The sequence below is a fragment of the Antennarius striatus genome, chromosome 22 (genome assembly GCF_040054535.1).
Source record: "Antennarius striatus isolate MH-2024 chromosome 22, ASM4005453v1, whole genome shotgun sequence".
Taxonomy (NCBI): Eukaryota; Metazoa; Chordata; class Actinopteri; order Lophiiformes; family Antennariidae; genus Antennarius; species Antennarius striatus.
Genome location: NC_090797.1, coordinates 6,912,307 through 6,927,985, shown reverse-complemented (window position 1 = coordinate 6,927,985; position 15,679 = coordinate 6,912,307). Strand labels below are relative to the sequence as shown.

Sequence of the window (15,679 nt, the reverse complement as noted above, 5' to 3'; positions counted from 1 at the left end):
AAAGTTAACCCCAGTTCAAATGCCAGACAACTTCACTCCTAGTCTTCTTTTCCTTTCTGCTTTTCCCTTCAGGGGTCCATAAACCTCCTCTTTGGTCTTCCTCTAGGCCTCCTGCCTGGCAGTTCAAAACTCAGCATCCTTCTACCAATATATTCACTATCTCTCCTCTGGACATGTCCAAACCATCTCAGTCTGGCCTCTCTGACTTTATCTCCAAAACCTCTTAACATGTGCTGTCCCTCTGATGTACTCATTCCTGATCCTATCCATCCTGGTCACTCCCAGAGAGAACCTCAGCATCTTCATCTCTGCTACCTCCAGCTCTGTCTCCTGTCTTTTCCTCAGTGACACTGTCTCTAGACCAAACAACATCGCTGGTCTCACCACAGTTTTGTACACCTTCCCTTTCATTTTAGCTGAAACTCTTCTATCACACATCACAACTCACACTTTCCTCCACCCGTGCCATCCTGCCGTACAAGCTTCTTCACCCCGAAATAGATAGATAGATAGATAGATAGATAGATAGATAGATAGATAGATAGATAGATAGATAGATAGATAGATAGATAGACAGACAAATAGGATATAGATGGACAATAATACGATCACATAGAATGGAGATAATCATTTTCTTTTAAATTACTTTCAATTTAATTTCAAATAGTACATCACTACCCATGTAATTTGATTTGATAAGTGTAAATGACTTTCCTTTAAGCGCCGCTGCTTTACGTTTAGCTGTGCGTCGTGACGCATTGAGTGACGTCACGCATCTGCAGCTCAACCAGGAAGTAGAGCCGGAGCCGCCGCTGACAATGCTTACCCTAAGTTTAACTCTTGTGCGACAGTAAGAGATGTTATACCATTATTATTCCATTTGTCTCAGAGAGTCTGAATAGGAATTATTGATAATGATTATTGGTAATTTAAATATATAGTTGGTCATGTCGGTTGAATGATAGATCAGTGTTATTGCCACCATACGTGCGGCGTAAAGGCATGAGGCGTGTTGCCTGTCATTAACGTTGTGTTTCCGTTTTCTTAATTTACGCTTACAGTTAAAATTATGGCATATTTTCATTGATACTGATTATTAATTCAATGTCTGGTCTTTTTCCACACAGCGGAGAAACGCAGTACAACAGGGAGAAACTGTTACAAGGTGTGTTTTTCAAAGTCTGCCTTATGTTCATTTCTTGCATGCATTGAACCAAGGACCTCCTGTTAGACCAGTGATTGTAAGGGAGAGAACTCATTGTACATTAGGTTTTACTGGTAAAATATATTTAACAGCTGATTTCATGAGACCATTCAAACATGTTTGAACAAGGAGCAACAATTTACACCAGGTAGTAAAACCGTTCTTGCTTAATATTTCACAACGTGCAACTCTTACTGAATAATGTAGACTCAAAAATGGTTCAAGCTTTGGTAACTAGCATCTCCAGTTCTGTAACATTCCTGGTTGTGTTTCAACTGTTTTCTTCAACCCTCATAAGATAAATTTTTTATGGAATTCAAAGAAGCCAACAGTAACCCCTTCAGCGCTTTTTCTGCAGCCAAACTTTGTTGGACTCTAGGTGTCCTTGATGTCTTTGTCCATTTGGAATCTCTAGTGACGCTCGAGCGTCATCTTCCTCACAGATGGCGAGATGCTTTTTTCTAGGATTTCCTGACACATGGAATCTGTTGTGCCTTTTCTTACCCTTTATATGCTGTAGGTTTCCATTTCCAGGAGTGACTCGTTATTCCAGGTAGATGTAAATTGTATATTTTGCCAAGAAACCTAATTACAATAGAGATTAATAGTTTTGTTTCCAAATGCAGGGGTTATAGCATTAAATTACAAAAAAAAAATTTCTTATATGCTCCAGGAAAAGCTTAATTAATATTAATATTTATATGTTCTCTTCGGGTTCTCCGACTTCCTCCCACCTCCAAAAACTTGCAGGTTCGAGGAATTCGTCACGCCACATCCGTAAGTGTCAGTGAGTGCGTGTGTGTGTGTGTCTTTCATGTGGCCCTGCGATGAGCTCATCTCATCCCGGGTGTACCACCTCTCGCCCATAGCAACTGGGATAGCAGACCCGTGACCCACAACGACAATAAGCAGCAATTGTGATCATCTCGGCTACAAGAAAATGGATGTATAATGAAAATGTTGTGTTTTTAGGACAAGGTGTTGACTCGCTCCTGTCAGAAACGGGTCTCCAGCAGGCTGAAGCGGTGGGAAAATACCTCAGAGATATTCATTTCAACAATGTCTATGTCAGCAATCTACAACGCACCATACAGGTAAAACAGACATGAGTGATTCGTTTGAAAGTGTAGTGAAGTTAACAAGTACAAGGCTATATTAAATGGCCTAATGACAGTGAAAGAAGATTTATTTAGACTTTAGATCAGTGTTGAGTCCAAATAAATCAACAATGATGAGCATGAACAGCTAAATTATAGTAACCAATGAATGAGTGGAGGGATCTAGATTGAATGGCCTCAAATCATCGGTTTGAGACCATACAAAGTCTATTACCGGACTTGAGTAGCAACAAAATCGTCCAGCCAAGTCAGACGGAGCTTCAGAGTTCAGTGTTTAGTCATAAACACATGCTTATTGAAATCTCTTGAGCCATCAATATGTGGAGCTTGTTTGTTTTCCCATCGGGAGCAAATAATTCTGTCAAACTCTAAAAATGCTTCTGTTAAAAAGGAGAAAACAGGATGGATGTGAAAGATTTCCAAATATGAAACAGCTGTGTGAAAAATCATGTCTCTGTGGTCTTTGACTCACCGACTGCTGACAACATATTAATGACTTTTTTGCTTGACCACGGCAGATTCTTTTGGAACTTTCAAATGTTTTGAGTCAGTAATTTCCAGAATATGTTTCCTCTGTCAGACGGCTGAAATAATTCTGCAGAACAACACTCACTGTCCTGGCACAGAGATGACTTTGGAGCCATTACTCAGAGAGAGGGTAAAATCTGTCGTCTTTCTATTACTTACAGATATGAAAGCTCTCATGTTGTTCTCTTCATGTGTGTGGTGTGAAGAAAAAAAATCAATACCATGACTATTTTGGTATTTTGTTGTTAATGCAGGGTTTTGGTCTTGCTGAAGGACGCCCCAAAGAGGATCTGAAGACAATGGCCAACGCTGCTGGCCAGTCATGTCGGGACTACACCCCTCCAGGAGGAGAGACTGTGGACCAGGTGAGTCAAACCACATCATTATTTGGAGATTTATACAAAGTTGCAACAAATAACAGCTGAACAGTCACTTTCAAACTTGTCCAGCAGCACCACGTAGTGGACACCTTTCCTATTGCACTTCAAACTTCTGTACAGTTCACTTCCTACATATTTGGTATTTTATCAGTATTCAGTGTAGCTGACTTTTTATTATATAACTCATAAATAGTCCTGTGGAAAACTTTAAAGCCAACTCATAATAAATTTGAAAAACTTTTTACTCACCAATCATAAACATTTAGTTTGAATTTATATTCAGCAACATAAACAAGAAATGTGTTGAAGCTTGACAACAAGTCATTGCTTCACAAATTCATAGTATGACACAAGTGGATTGCTGTCCATTTACTGAACAAAGTCCATATATAGACATAGTGTACAACAGGTATGGCCACAATATTCCATCAAAATGCTTTCGCTGCATCCCATCATGAAGGAACCATACTAGAATAAAGCTGACTGAACAATTTTCTCAACACATTTAAGAGGCATTCAAAACCAAAGTTGGTGATTCTGGAGAATCTCATTTAGAGGTCATCATTTACTGACGCTTTGGTTGTTGATATCAGCCCAAAGTAGGAACTCTGTTCTGTTCTGAGAGTAGAGTAGCTGCAACAAGAACATTATGAACACTTTCAGTTTAAAAACCACATTAAATCCATTATTGAAATAGTTTCTGAACAACTTGATCAATTTACTGTTCATGTCTTTTTATAAGCACAAGGTGAAACTAACTTAATGTAAATCTGGCCTTCAAGGTAAAACTGCGTTTCAAGAAATTCCTCAAAGTTCTTTTCAAGCAAATGTGGGATGAATACGGTTCATCAAGACCAGGAGCTTCTACAGAAGCGTCAGAAGTCGGAATGTTCGAAAACGATACGGCAGCTGCTGCTTCAAACTTCGGACTTGGTGGGTTTGCTGATGACGGCCTCCAGGGTGTGCCGGTCCATGTTCTGGTTGTGAGCCACGGCGCTTACATCCGATTAGCCATCAAGCACCTCATTGAGGACCTAAAATGTTCTCTGCCTGCTGGAGTGAAGACGTCGCAACTGTTTTCCCCCTGTCCAAACACGGGTGTCAGTCGCTTCATTTTCACTCTGACTTGGTCCGAATCAGGTCCAGTCCTCTCTGTTGCTCGCTGTGTCTTCACCAACCGGAAGGATCATCTGGAACACCTTACTACTGCTGAATAGTGTAGAGGGAAAACGTATGCATTTTATTCATTGACTACTCATGGGTGCTTCTGTACATGGAGTGTGTGTGATGTACAATCATGAATATGACAGGAAGGTGAAAGGAAAAGAGTTAAACGAGTGAAATCCACATGGGAAAAAGTTTTTCTCAATAGCTAGGAAGGTTTTTATAGATATGTGTGTTTGTATATAAAGATATATATGTGTGTGTGAGAGAGAGACGCACCCATTACGTCAAAGATGATGCATGGTTTGATCTATTTATGTTAGTACTATAAGCAAAAACAAAAAAATGTCCCATCAAACATAAATGCACTTTTATTTTTATGATATATCTATAAAATTCAACAGGAAATAACGGGAAAGGACTCCAGTTTGCTGTGTTTCACTATTCGGTTATGAGATTTCTGTCATAATTGTGTACATGCAGAATAACATTGAGGAGCTGCTACATCTTGATATCTACACATAATTTAGTGTCTCTGTGTTTACAGATGTGCTCATTTGACTTGTGCAATATACCATGAAAATGGCATTGATTTTTTTTGTCTTGTGTCACTTTTATAATGTCCTTTGTTTTGTTTGTATTTCCCTCATCTCACTCAGGTTTTATGGACATGCACGGTAAAACTGCAACTAATCAAAACACTGTGACTTGGCCAATGTCACAAAGTTTATTCCTAAAGCATAAAGGAAATGCTTTCCAAAATCTGTAGACTATATAGAGTTGCAACAAATATATCAGGTTTGACCTGCCATATTCAACTGTAGGTAGGAACTCATTTTTGAAGGATTTTCAGGACCCTTGATCATTAAGAGTTAAATACCCAGACATGTTCCAGGTAGATAAGTTTGTTCGATCTGTTAAAATCATGTCAGTTTTCTCCTTTGTGTAGAAATCTAGGATGGGAGTTGTTTTCTGGGCTTTCCCTGATGGCCCTCTTCGTCAGGATGAAGAAAGGGGCTACCTGTACTTCTCATGAACCTATTCTGGTGAGCATCTCTCGGGACTGAGAAGATGACCAGGAACCACAGCAAAACATTTTTCAGGTTAAACCTACCAAAGATTCACAAATGACACTTTTTCTCTTTTATTGAAGAACACTCCATCCACAGCTCCAAACTCATACATTCAACAACAAAGCATGTTTTCTTACTAGGTTATGTACATTTATGTAAGTCATCCTTATAAATACCATAAATAACAACAAAGGAAAGGAATTAAATAAATAAATACTCATTTGGGAACGGTTGTCGTGTTTGCTGGTGGTGACCAGCACCTAATATCACACAGCAGAAGTTCATATTTGATATTAAGATTATTGCTGTGTGAAGGCTGTTTACCCTGTTACGCTCATTCAAGTCATGAATCAGTTTGAACAAATACAGAAACAACAATGGACAACACACTGCAATTATAGAATAATTGGTGGTTTTAAAAGTCTTTGAAACTGCCCTATTGGGTTCAAAATATATATGAAAATACGCATTTCAGTTTTTAGATATTTTTTTTATAAATACAACCTTATTATACACAGCTCTTAATTACTTGTTTGCATTTTGGTTGAAAATCATGCCACAAAGCCTTTTGTGTTGGCATTACATGAATGTTTCTTTGAAAGATGGGTTTCTCAGACCAGCTGGAAAAAAAAGACCACAATGGCTAACGACTAGTTTTTGTTTGTTCTTCTAATGATCCTGCTGTTCCCAAAAAAAAACAAAACCTAAAAAGGTAAATAACTGCATCTGAACTGAAACCAAACCAAACAAAAATATGACATATTGATGAGACGATAATAAAACACATGTAATATGATCTAACTTTAAACGGTATTAAAAGCAGAAGATGTAAAAAAAAAAAGGTTTTAGCAGTATAAATTGTGCAAAAGGGGCTGCAAGTCAAGTCATTCTTGTATATATTGTATGAACACTGCTTCTCTGGATGAGTGACACAGAAATCACCCCATGACCCCGTCGCTCCGGGGGCTGCCCGGGTTGGATGAATGCACGTTCCACGGGTCGTGGCTGGACGGAGCCAGCTGCGTTTCCCGGGATACGTTGCGCCCATCGTCCCCTACCTCCACCTCCATCTCCACCTCCACCTCCACTTCCATGTCGGCATCATCCTCCGGCACCACCCGTGAATCCGACCCCTCCTCCGTCTGGCCCATGTACACGTGGTGCGGATCAGAGGGATCCACCACCTGGTTCCGCTTCTCCCGGTGCAGCAAGAGGCGCTCCAGCGGCACCGTGTTCTTCTTGGGCAGGAAGAGAGAAGTCTGCGGCAGGTTCTGTCCCGCCGAGAACACCTGACGAGAGCCCTCCAGGTTGAAGAGGATGCCGGTCCGGCTGGAGTAATAAACGTCCCGGTTATTCTCCAGAAGCCTGTGGTTAAACAAACAGTCGTCTCTGAGGCAGATGGGCTGAAAGAGGGTCAGGAGAAAAATCAGACATGAGGGAATAACTTGAGTATTTCCAAGTTTCAAACTTTTACACGTCAGCTTTAATGTTTTAAATCAGTGGTGGCTTTCTACAGAGGTACTTTAACCTAAATAAATCATAAATAATAAAGGAGCAACGTTTTCCTTGTATCAGAATATGAGCGTCGTTTCTTCATGTTGGTTTCCACTGAAAAACGAGTTCGACTAATAAAATGCCGTTCAAGGATTTATGAAGTAATTTGCAAAAACACTATAATATACAAGAAGATTGGAAATTAAAGATCCCTGGGATGAAGTAATTGTTATATAAATGTATTTTACTTTAAATCAGTTTTTACTGCGTAGAAATTAATTCTTCTCCATTGACCGCCTTTATATAACATCTCTTAATTTTAACGATGAATTCTACTACGTAACTAGAGAAATTGCTTTGGAAAGTTTGGAAACTAAAAGTTGGTGCATCAATGATGATATGAAAAAACATACAAATGATAAAGGAGACTTTAGTAACCTGTAATTGTTTTGCGTAAATGTGCAGTAGTGGACAGAAATTGTGCGTAAAACTACAAAATGGTGCTTAAGGGGCAGGAAGAAAAAACAAAACGTTATGAGGGGGGCACTTTGGTCAAAATAGGATTAACACGTCTAATTAAGAATAATAAAAATTAATATAGGATCTGTAAAAAGCATGTGTAAAGTTTAGTTTCGTTTTACAAAGTGTTACAACGATGCGTAAAACCAAACAAGGATAACAGGTTAGATGAACTCGAAACTAAACGTTTGGAGTAAAAAGTCTTAATTAATAACAATCAATCGAACTTAAAGTAAGTATTGACTTACAGAGCTGAATGGGTTTCCCTCCACATCCATGCACAGGTAACGGTTACTCTTGACGCCGAGGATGGCAATGCGCTCCCTTGATTCAGCTTTCAGTAAAATCACACCTGGTGGAAGAATGTGTCAGAAACATTTAAGTGTTAACAGACTTAAGTTTACAATGCATCATCACGAAATGAAACAGACATTTTTCAAAAACATAATAACAGATCTTACTGTATGAACCCCTGTGTGTAGTTTTGCGCACGGTGCCATCCAGTCTGATTTCCAAGTAGAAGTTGCTCAGGTCTGTCGATGTCTGCAAGTGAATATATCTCCTTGGGTTGCCCCAGTTGGATCCAACCAGAGGCGACGGGTTCGGTGCCGCTTCTGTCAGAGGAACCCCTTGGAGGACAGCGAGTAGGAGCGCCAACACAGTGTCCCTCATGCTAAGCCTCCTGTTTACGTCCATCCTGGAGTACATCGGTGGTTTCCACTGAGAGCCACTGGATGTTTTCAGATGGTCTGTTGTCCCAAAGATTGGAGACACTTGCTATTTAAAGGCTCCGGGTGCCACTCCTGCTGACATCCTTTGCGTAAAAAAAAAAAAAAAAGAAACTCGCCCCCAAAGCAGATGTGCGGGTTTGCAGAAGCGGAAGGGCCACTTCCACCTCTGTATGTTTATTCCGATAGTCTTGGTCAGACAGGACTCTTATTTTTGGTGACACGTCTTTACTCATCCACCTTAAACATTATTCCAAGACTATTGCCTAATCGACTCAGGTTCACTGGTGCAGGTAATTTACTTAGAGTTGAAACGATGTACTGAGATTTATGTAAAAGAAAAAGGGTAACGATTTTATAGAAGATCAGTATTCCAGATTCGCGTTAAAATATGTTTTCATTAAAATAAGAATATAGTGTTCATGTTATATTCTGTAAAAGTTAGTAGTCGTTTGTGAATTAGTAAATATTATTCCAATTCACGAAAAATGAACATTTTAAAGCAGTTAACTAGTAATAGATTAAGGGTTATATAGCATGTTTCAAATTTGTTTAAACATAATCGGAGTGTAACGTCATTATTATAAGTTCCGACGCGGCCTTTACGCACTTGTCAATCTGAACACTTTCATTATTTCGCCAGCAGAGGGCGTCATTTCTTCATTTAGCTTAGTTTTAATGGGAGAGTGTGAAGTTCAATTCGTCTGCTGTAACTACTCTTAGATGCTGTAGTTCCAGTATACAGTGCCCCCCTTCTCCCATTTTGTCAATTTTTAAAAATAATTTAATAAAAAAAGATTATTTATGTTGCAGATACATAAAATAAGTACAGCTTTTGGTGTATTCGCTCATCCCCACTGAAGTCACATCAGTTTAATTGTTCCAACAGAGAAAGAACCGCACTTTACCAGAAACCAGTTAAAAAAAAAAACCTTTATTGTTACCTCAGGAATACAGTAGACTGCTGTGCACAGCACATACGTACAAAAATAAAAGGAAAAACTTTAATATCCTTACTTAGCATTGTCTGCTATCAGAAACAAGTAACTTGAAGTTCGTTTTGTTTTAATTTACAGTCAGCAAACCAAAGCTAAGGCAGAGGGTGAGGTATATGAGAGCAGATGAGAGGAATAAAGTGGAGGCTCCTCCCTTTTGGAGCGGGAGTTCAAAACACTTGAAGAACACACTCCTATTTATTAAGCTTGGGGCTCACGCATGCTACTAACACATAAAACAAAACATATTCCTCACCTTTAATCAGTTAAACTGTGATTTAAGATAAGCTGTAGAAAGGAAAGAGATGGATATCGAGTTAAATCTTTTTTGGTCAAAGCTAAAAGATGAAATTTGTTCTTCTGGAGTTCTATTTTTCAATAGAAAACGTGAGTGAACTCCCTTCTTTATGCTAGCTTATTATCAAAATGTTAACAGAAAGTGCCTTGATATAACTTATGCTGTGATTTGGCGCTATACAAATAGAAATGATTTGACTGCAGTGCTGCCACATTCATCATGATTCATCTTGACTGCAGAGCAGACACGAGGACTTGTGCAAACATTCAATTCACGTTGACACCTTCCTCAGCCAATCATGCTAAAACCATTTTATTTCCGTTATTTTAGCCAAAAAATTGTGATTATAAGAAACACATCAGTTGTATTTCATACAGAATAGACAGCAACGTAGAAATTAAATTGTTCGAAGTTCACTCCTGGTGAAATTGCTCTGCTGTGTTGAATCTTGCAAAAAACGAAAAGAAATCTGTAAAAAAAAAAAAAAAAAAAAGCCTGACAGATTAATCTGAGAGAAAAATACTGTTATGAATTGATCTGTACATCTTAGACAGGTGAGCGGCAGGTGGTGAAAGGTGTTTGTGGTCAGGGTCAGGGCACGCTTTGAGGATGAACATGGTGCAGCAACAGAGGTGAGGATACTCCTTATGCTGTATTAACTCTGCAGATGTCCCCTCCCCAGAAATATCCCAACGCAAGTACTTGGAAAGGGTGGGGGGTGGCATGTTGTGGAGCAGGGTTTTAAAGAGGTAAGATTCTAAATCCAGGAAAGGGAAGAAGGAAAATTTCAAAAATTTGTGCCAATTGTGAAGTAGGGTACTATGGTAGCTACCTGTGGATATGAGGGAAACCGTTATTTCAATAAATTGTGATTTAAGCACAAAAAGTGTCAAACAGATACTTGAGATTCTTATTTGATGGAAACAGCACGACCCATATAGCTGATCACCCCGACCATTGGGGTTGGGGCCAAGGCTGGTCCGTGACTCTGACCTTGAACTAAATAAGGTTGAAAGGAGAGGAGGAAGCTCCTGGGTTAGTTTGGGGGCACTCAGGTATGTGGAAGGCTGCCTGTCATCCTGACTGATCCGCATTCTTACAGAAGGTCTGACAAAGAACAAAGACAGCAGGCCGGTTCCCTCGCGTGTGCGTCTTTCCTGGATTAAAATAGTCCTGCTTCCTAAACGCAAGAATGGATGGAGACCGATGGCAGGCCGAGATTCAGGTTTTGGTGCAAATGGCTGCAGACCCCACGGGGGGAGTTGCATGCTGAAGGATTCTGAGACAAAAAAAAATCCTTGGACTATGTGACAAGGTACTGATGTTAGGATATGAAATGGCGTATTAGTCAAACATGAACAAAGCATGTTGCATCGTCTGCTTTGTAGACAGTCTGCCAGTATGCACACCAATATGAACATCACAAAAGTGCTCTCTTCACGCCCCTGCCTCAAATTGATAAAGTCAAGCTTCCGTATAGCATGCATCCAGGGACCGCCTGTCCTTCAGCGCCTTGAGGCCGCACTATTGACGCACCATTAATTACATTCTAACTATCTGCCTCCAGCTCCCAATGCCTCACTGCAGTGCTGCTGCAGAGCACACAGACAAGCCAGGGAAACAGCACAGGACACGCACACACCCCACCACACACAAGAAATTAAGAGACAAACATGTGGGAAAGAAAATATTTAGGCACCATCACTGACAGTTCACTGTGCAACCTGAACTCTTTTTGCCTCATTCAGGCAACTTTGACAAAGCAGCATTAAAAGCTCCTGAAATCCTCTTTTATATTTGCATCTATTTACATTATTTTTCATTGGTTCTCACGGACATCCTTTTCTGCAGGAGCTAAAGCTTTGCAATAATAAAACAGCAACCTGCTTCAGTGCAGGGGGCTTTGTCAGAGACAATATGCAGGTACTTTTCTACTGTGCACTCGTAAATCCATCCGTTCAGTCTATTCTTGTGCAGTTGCAAGCCACGTCCAAGTAAATGTTCTTCATGCTTGGATAGACAAGAATTCCACCCTGTTTATTTGCTGCAATGCCATATAGTCTAAATTCATGGCCTCACGCCAGTCTCCATGGCTGACCACTCTCTGGTCTCCACCACAGATTGTATATTACTTAATTGATCTAATTACAGAAAAGAAAATAAACCAGAGATAGTCACCACCCCCCTCTGAGGGCCTCTCCGGAGTGTCAGCCCTATTTCTGACTCCAGCTGGTGTCTCTTACATGCAACTTTAAGGGGGCCACAAGTGGGAACACCAAGGCACCTTTAAATCGTGCAGCAAAGGTAGTGCATTTAAGTTTCCCTCTCTGCTGGACATCGATCATTAAACAGGGAGCCATCAAGCGCTCAGAAGTTAGAAGAAATGATAAACTTAGCATATATTTGCGCAGAAGTCCATGCATTCCTTAATCTATTAAAGTGGTTCTTTGAGGTAATAAAAAGTATTCATTTCACTCTTTAAAAGCACAGGATAGAGCTCGTCCTCCATCTCAAAAAAGGAAGTGACACATAGTTCAGTAACAGCAAGCACCAAGGTAAAGTGAGACAGGCAAAGGCTTCAGCTCTTCCCATCCATAAAAACAATAAGCAGCACAGTACATGTACAAAGATAGCTATCCAAATATACATATATGTATATATATAAACAGAATAAATATTTGTGTTTTCTTTCGCAGTCCATTGGTGTGTGTATATCATGACTATGCATTTCTATGTTACCTGGAAGAACATCCACATGTGCAAATTAGTGTGTTATTGCCTGTTTCTTTCATAGCCGCGGGAGGAAATGTGTGACAGTCATGGCGGTGGTCGCCTTGTTGCCTCTTTTTACGCGGCCATGCTTGCTGAGGGCGATATAGAAGCCCTTGTAAACAAAAGACTCATAGGCGTTGTAGTTGTTGGGCAGCAAAGTCTCCTTGAACTTGCACTCATCCATGAAGACTCTCTAAAACATCAGAAAGAGAGAGGGGGGGGGGTTGGTCAGTACATCTCACGACATACGCAGGATGGATATCACAACATATGCATGGTTTCCACATGACCTTTACTTTGGCAGACAGCCTGCTTACAAAGCATGCTTTGAGGGAAATTGGAGGAGGTGGTTGTTGTTGCAAAAGAAATGTTCCTTTTGAAGGCTGAACCACCTTCCTGCTGTTACTAGAAAACTGTGGATTAAAGTGTCTGAGGAGAAATAAGGTGAGGTTGAAATAAGATTGAACCTACGCATAATCCACATATCTCTGGTTGGACAAAGCGGATGTTTTAGGACTAAATTAAATTCAACAGCTTTTTTTTTTAAAGAAAATATCTCAAACATGAAGCACGATCAGCAAACACAAGGTGTTATAAAACTTTTCTGAGACAGAGAAACTGGCAAGATTATGATTTAAATCAGAAACTGTCTTATGAAAGAGTAAGAAAAGAATCCACGCAAGTCAACTTTAATACGTCTAGTATTTTTACTTTTCGTAATACAATAAAAATAATTACAAACCTGCAAAAAGCTGCGGTGATTTTGTGAGATGTTCAAACAATTTGGATATGATACACTTCTAATGCTGCCCTTTAAATGACAGGGAATCATATAAGTCCATTGGTTTTAAACTGATTGAGCATAAACTACATACATATGATGTTCACATTAATTATCTGATTGGATTCACTTTGTGAGCAAAATACAAATTATTACAAGGATGAAACCTTTGGGACCCCCTGCCATAGCTGCATCTCATCGATTGTAAATGTTATCGGTTTCATATCTGAGAAAAAAGTTTAGGTTTCAAAATAAAATAATTTAAATGATCAAAATTATTCGGAAGACATCTCTCTAGTTTACACAAGTTTTGTTAAGAAACACTGAATGGTGTTTGAGATCTATGAAACCAACCTCAAGAATGAACCTACAACTCCATCTTGTAACCATGGTAACGTTGAACATAAACATAGAGAAAGTCTCTAAAATAGTAAAAAAGCTCAACTTCTCACTATCTCCTCTGAAACTTCAGAGGGGGGGGGGTCGTCACCTTTTATGACAGACTGCTGAATTTGCATATTTCACGAGCATAAACAATGAGACAAAGCGAAAAATGAAATTACACAAATGTTTTAAAGTTTCCATTAAAGTTTGCACAGCATCAAAAATTCTACTTACAAGTTATAAATATATATTTATTTAGATATAGAATTATTATGTAAGCTGACAGGGACCACACCACCGCATAAATGAACACTTTTTTACACGAGTTGTGCACTTTCACTGAAGTCCACGTTCGTGGATACTTTTACATTGTGGTGTGGCTACTTTTACTTGAGCACTAGATGTGACGCATAGCAGAAGGCATTAACGGACTCCGCTATGGAGCTCCTTGGATCATGAGAGCATATTAATAACACAACAGCACACAATCCGCGGATGCAGCAGCGACACGGACTCGAACGCGGAGCAGGACGCGCTCCGGTGCGTGTGGCGCGGCGGACGTACCGTTCCGTATAACCTTCCCCTGCTGTTCATTGCGACAAACATCTCACTCCTCACGCCGAACAAGCTGATCACTCCTCGGTCCACGGCGGAGATCTCGATGAGACCTAAACGACACATAGATTAGAGAAGCGCAGGCAGAGCCTCACTACGACTGGGGTGGGGAGGTGGGGGGAGAAAGTGGAGGAACCGGCCTCTGCAGCACTGATGGGTGTAACCTTGCAGGTGCATTGCGACTGGGTGATGCTCTCCCTGCTCATTTAGCACCTTGGAATAATCACCTATTTGCAGATTATGATAACCCAGGAGCGTGCTGAGCACGGTCTGCAGGGACGCAGGGTAAAAATAAGTCAGCGTCTAAACTGAGTCCAAACATTCATGCCATGCTTTTGGTTTGAGAGAATACTTAACACCGCACGGATGTCAGGCTCAGTACACCGTTTTTGCTTTTTCATCCACGCCGACACCTCTTATTAAATATCATGCAAAACAAGTGAGCGGCTCTAACTTTTACAGCCTGCGCATTGGGTTGCGCTCTTGTCTCTTGGTCCTGCGCTTTGCCGGATGAAACTCACTGTATTGGTTCTCATTGTGTGCACCGCTTATCCTGCCATCCGGGAGCACCTGCAGGTGAAACCCAATGCCCACGTTGCAGTACAGTCGTCGCACTCTTTTGATGCCCTGCAAATAGTCACTCTCCCAGTTCAGTTCCGATTTCCCCCCAGTTATACCCAGATAGGAGCGGGAGAAAAGGGTCTCCCACTTCTTTTCCAGCAAAGTCGCATTAGTCCTGCTCGGAATCGGATAAGATGAAGCGATCCCCAAGAGATAAGTCCACAGTACAATAACTGCTGGCAGCGTCCAGTGCGTCCTGGCACCGCTGGACATACTGTAGAGGCACCTTTGCGCAATGGCCATCCAGTCTACCTAAAGGGCACGTGGTCAAAGTTACCTGCACTAAAAATGCAACTCTTCTTATTTTTTGTCCTTTGGCATGGTGGCGGTAAAGGCTTGTGTTGGGATCAAGACAGGGCGAGGCCCCATAGCCCGAGGTCTGAGCAGGAGGTGAGGGACGGAGCGCGGCGGAGCTTGAATTGGTGCCGGTGGCGATGATCATCTTTCGCCTTTCCGCGCCTCTGTACAGGCAACGCTGGCCGTGGAGGGGACACCACTCACCTCAAAACCAGCTCACCTTGCCCGACTCTCACATCCTAAAATGACATCATTGTGACTTCATCGCTACACCCCCCCATCAAAAGTAGGAGATGGGAGGAGGAGAGTTACAGGACACTAGCTGCAGCAGTTCTGATAGGAATGATGGGGGGGTGCTGCACCTTCACATTAGCGTCAAACAAGCCCGAGAGAATGAAAAGAAGTGTTTCCTTTGTTACTTTTCAAAATAAGACTCGTGTCAACGTGACTGGTAAGTCATGCATCCTCAGATATCATTTAATGCGTCTTGATAATAAGTGCTTATATCTTTATGAGAGTCTTGACTTATAATTTATCACAAGTCTTTATATTTTAAAGGAGGAAGGGGAATATTTCCTTTAATGTACAAAAACATTCTGTAAACAAGGGATAAAATAACACTCCTATAAAAATACCAGTTATTAATGTTCCATGACGTGTTAAGAACTCAACTGAAGTCGTTTTCAAAAAAGTTTAATTTAGATTAGT

The 15,679-nt window shown here is 40.6% G+C and overlaps 3 protein-coding genes across 4 annotated transcripts; 1 reads left to right on the top strand and 2 right to left on the bottom strand.

The window, feature by feature from the left end:
- Positions 1–783: 783 nt before the first annotated feature.
- Positions 784–4,451, top strand: tigarb (TP53 induced glycolysis regulatory phosphatase b). Of its 2 annotated transcripts, XM_068306920.1 has the most exons (7): positions 788–850; positions 1,128–1,165; positions 1,955–1,981; positions 2,177–2,298; positions 2,903–2,980; positions 3,105–3,215; positions 4,013–4,451. In XM_068306920.1, the coding sequence occupies exons 1-7, from the start codon at positions 819–821 to the stop codon at positions 4,445–4,447; spliced, it is 843 nt and encodes a 280-aa protein (XP_068163021.1). In that variant the 5' UTR covers positions 788–818; the 3' UTR covers positions 4,448–4,451. The 2 variants fall into 2 exon arrangements, with proteins under 2 accessions (XP_068163022.1, XP_068163021.1); XM_068306921.1 differs by lacking the exon at positions 1,955–1,981 and having other exon boundaries at positions 784–850.
- Positions 4,452–6,404: 1,953 nt separating this feature from the next.
- Positions 6,405–8,272, bottom strand: fgf23 (fibroblast growth factor 23). Its single transcript, XM_068306922.1, has 3 exons — positions 7,942–8,272; positions 7,729–7,832; positions 6,405–6,870 (listed from the first exon to the last, which is right to left on the bottom strand). Exons 1-3 carry the CDS (start codon positions 8,186–8,188, stop codon positions 6,406–6,408), a joined length of 816 nt encoding a protein of 271 aa, XP_068163023.1. The 5' UTR covers positions 8,189–8,272; the 3' UTR covers position 6,405.
- Positions 8,273–9,122: 850 nt separating this feature from the next.
- LOC137589352 (fibroblast growth factor 6-like) lies at positions 9,123–15,280 on the bottom strand. Its single transcript, XM_068307055.1, has 3 exons — positions 14,575–15,280; positions 14,003–14,106; positions 9,123–12,466 (listed from the first exon to the last, which is right to left on the bottom strand). Exons 1-3 carry the CDS (start codon positions 14,915–14,917, stop codon positions 12,290–12,292), a joined length of 624 nt encoding a protein of 207 aa, XP_068163156.1. The 5' UTR covers positions 14,918–15,280; the 3' UTR covers positions 9,123–12,289.
- Positions 15,281–15,679: the final 399 nt, after the last annotated feature.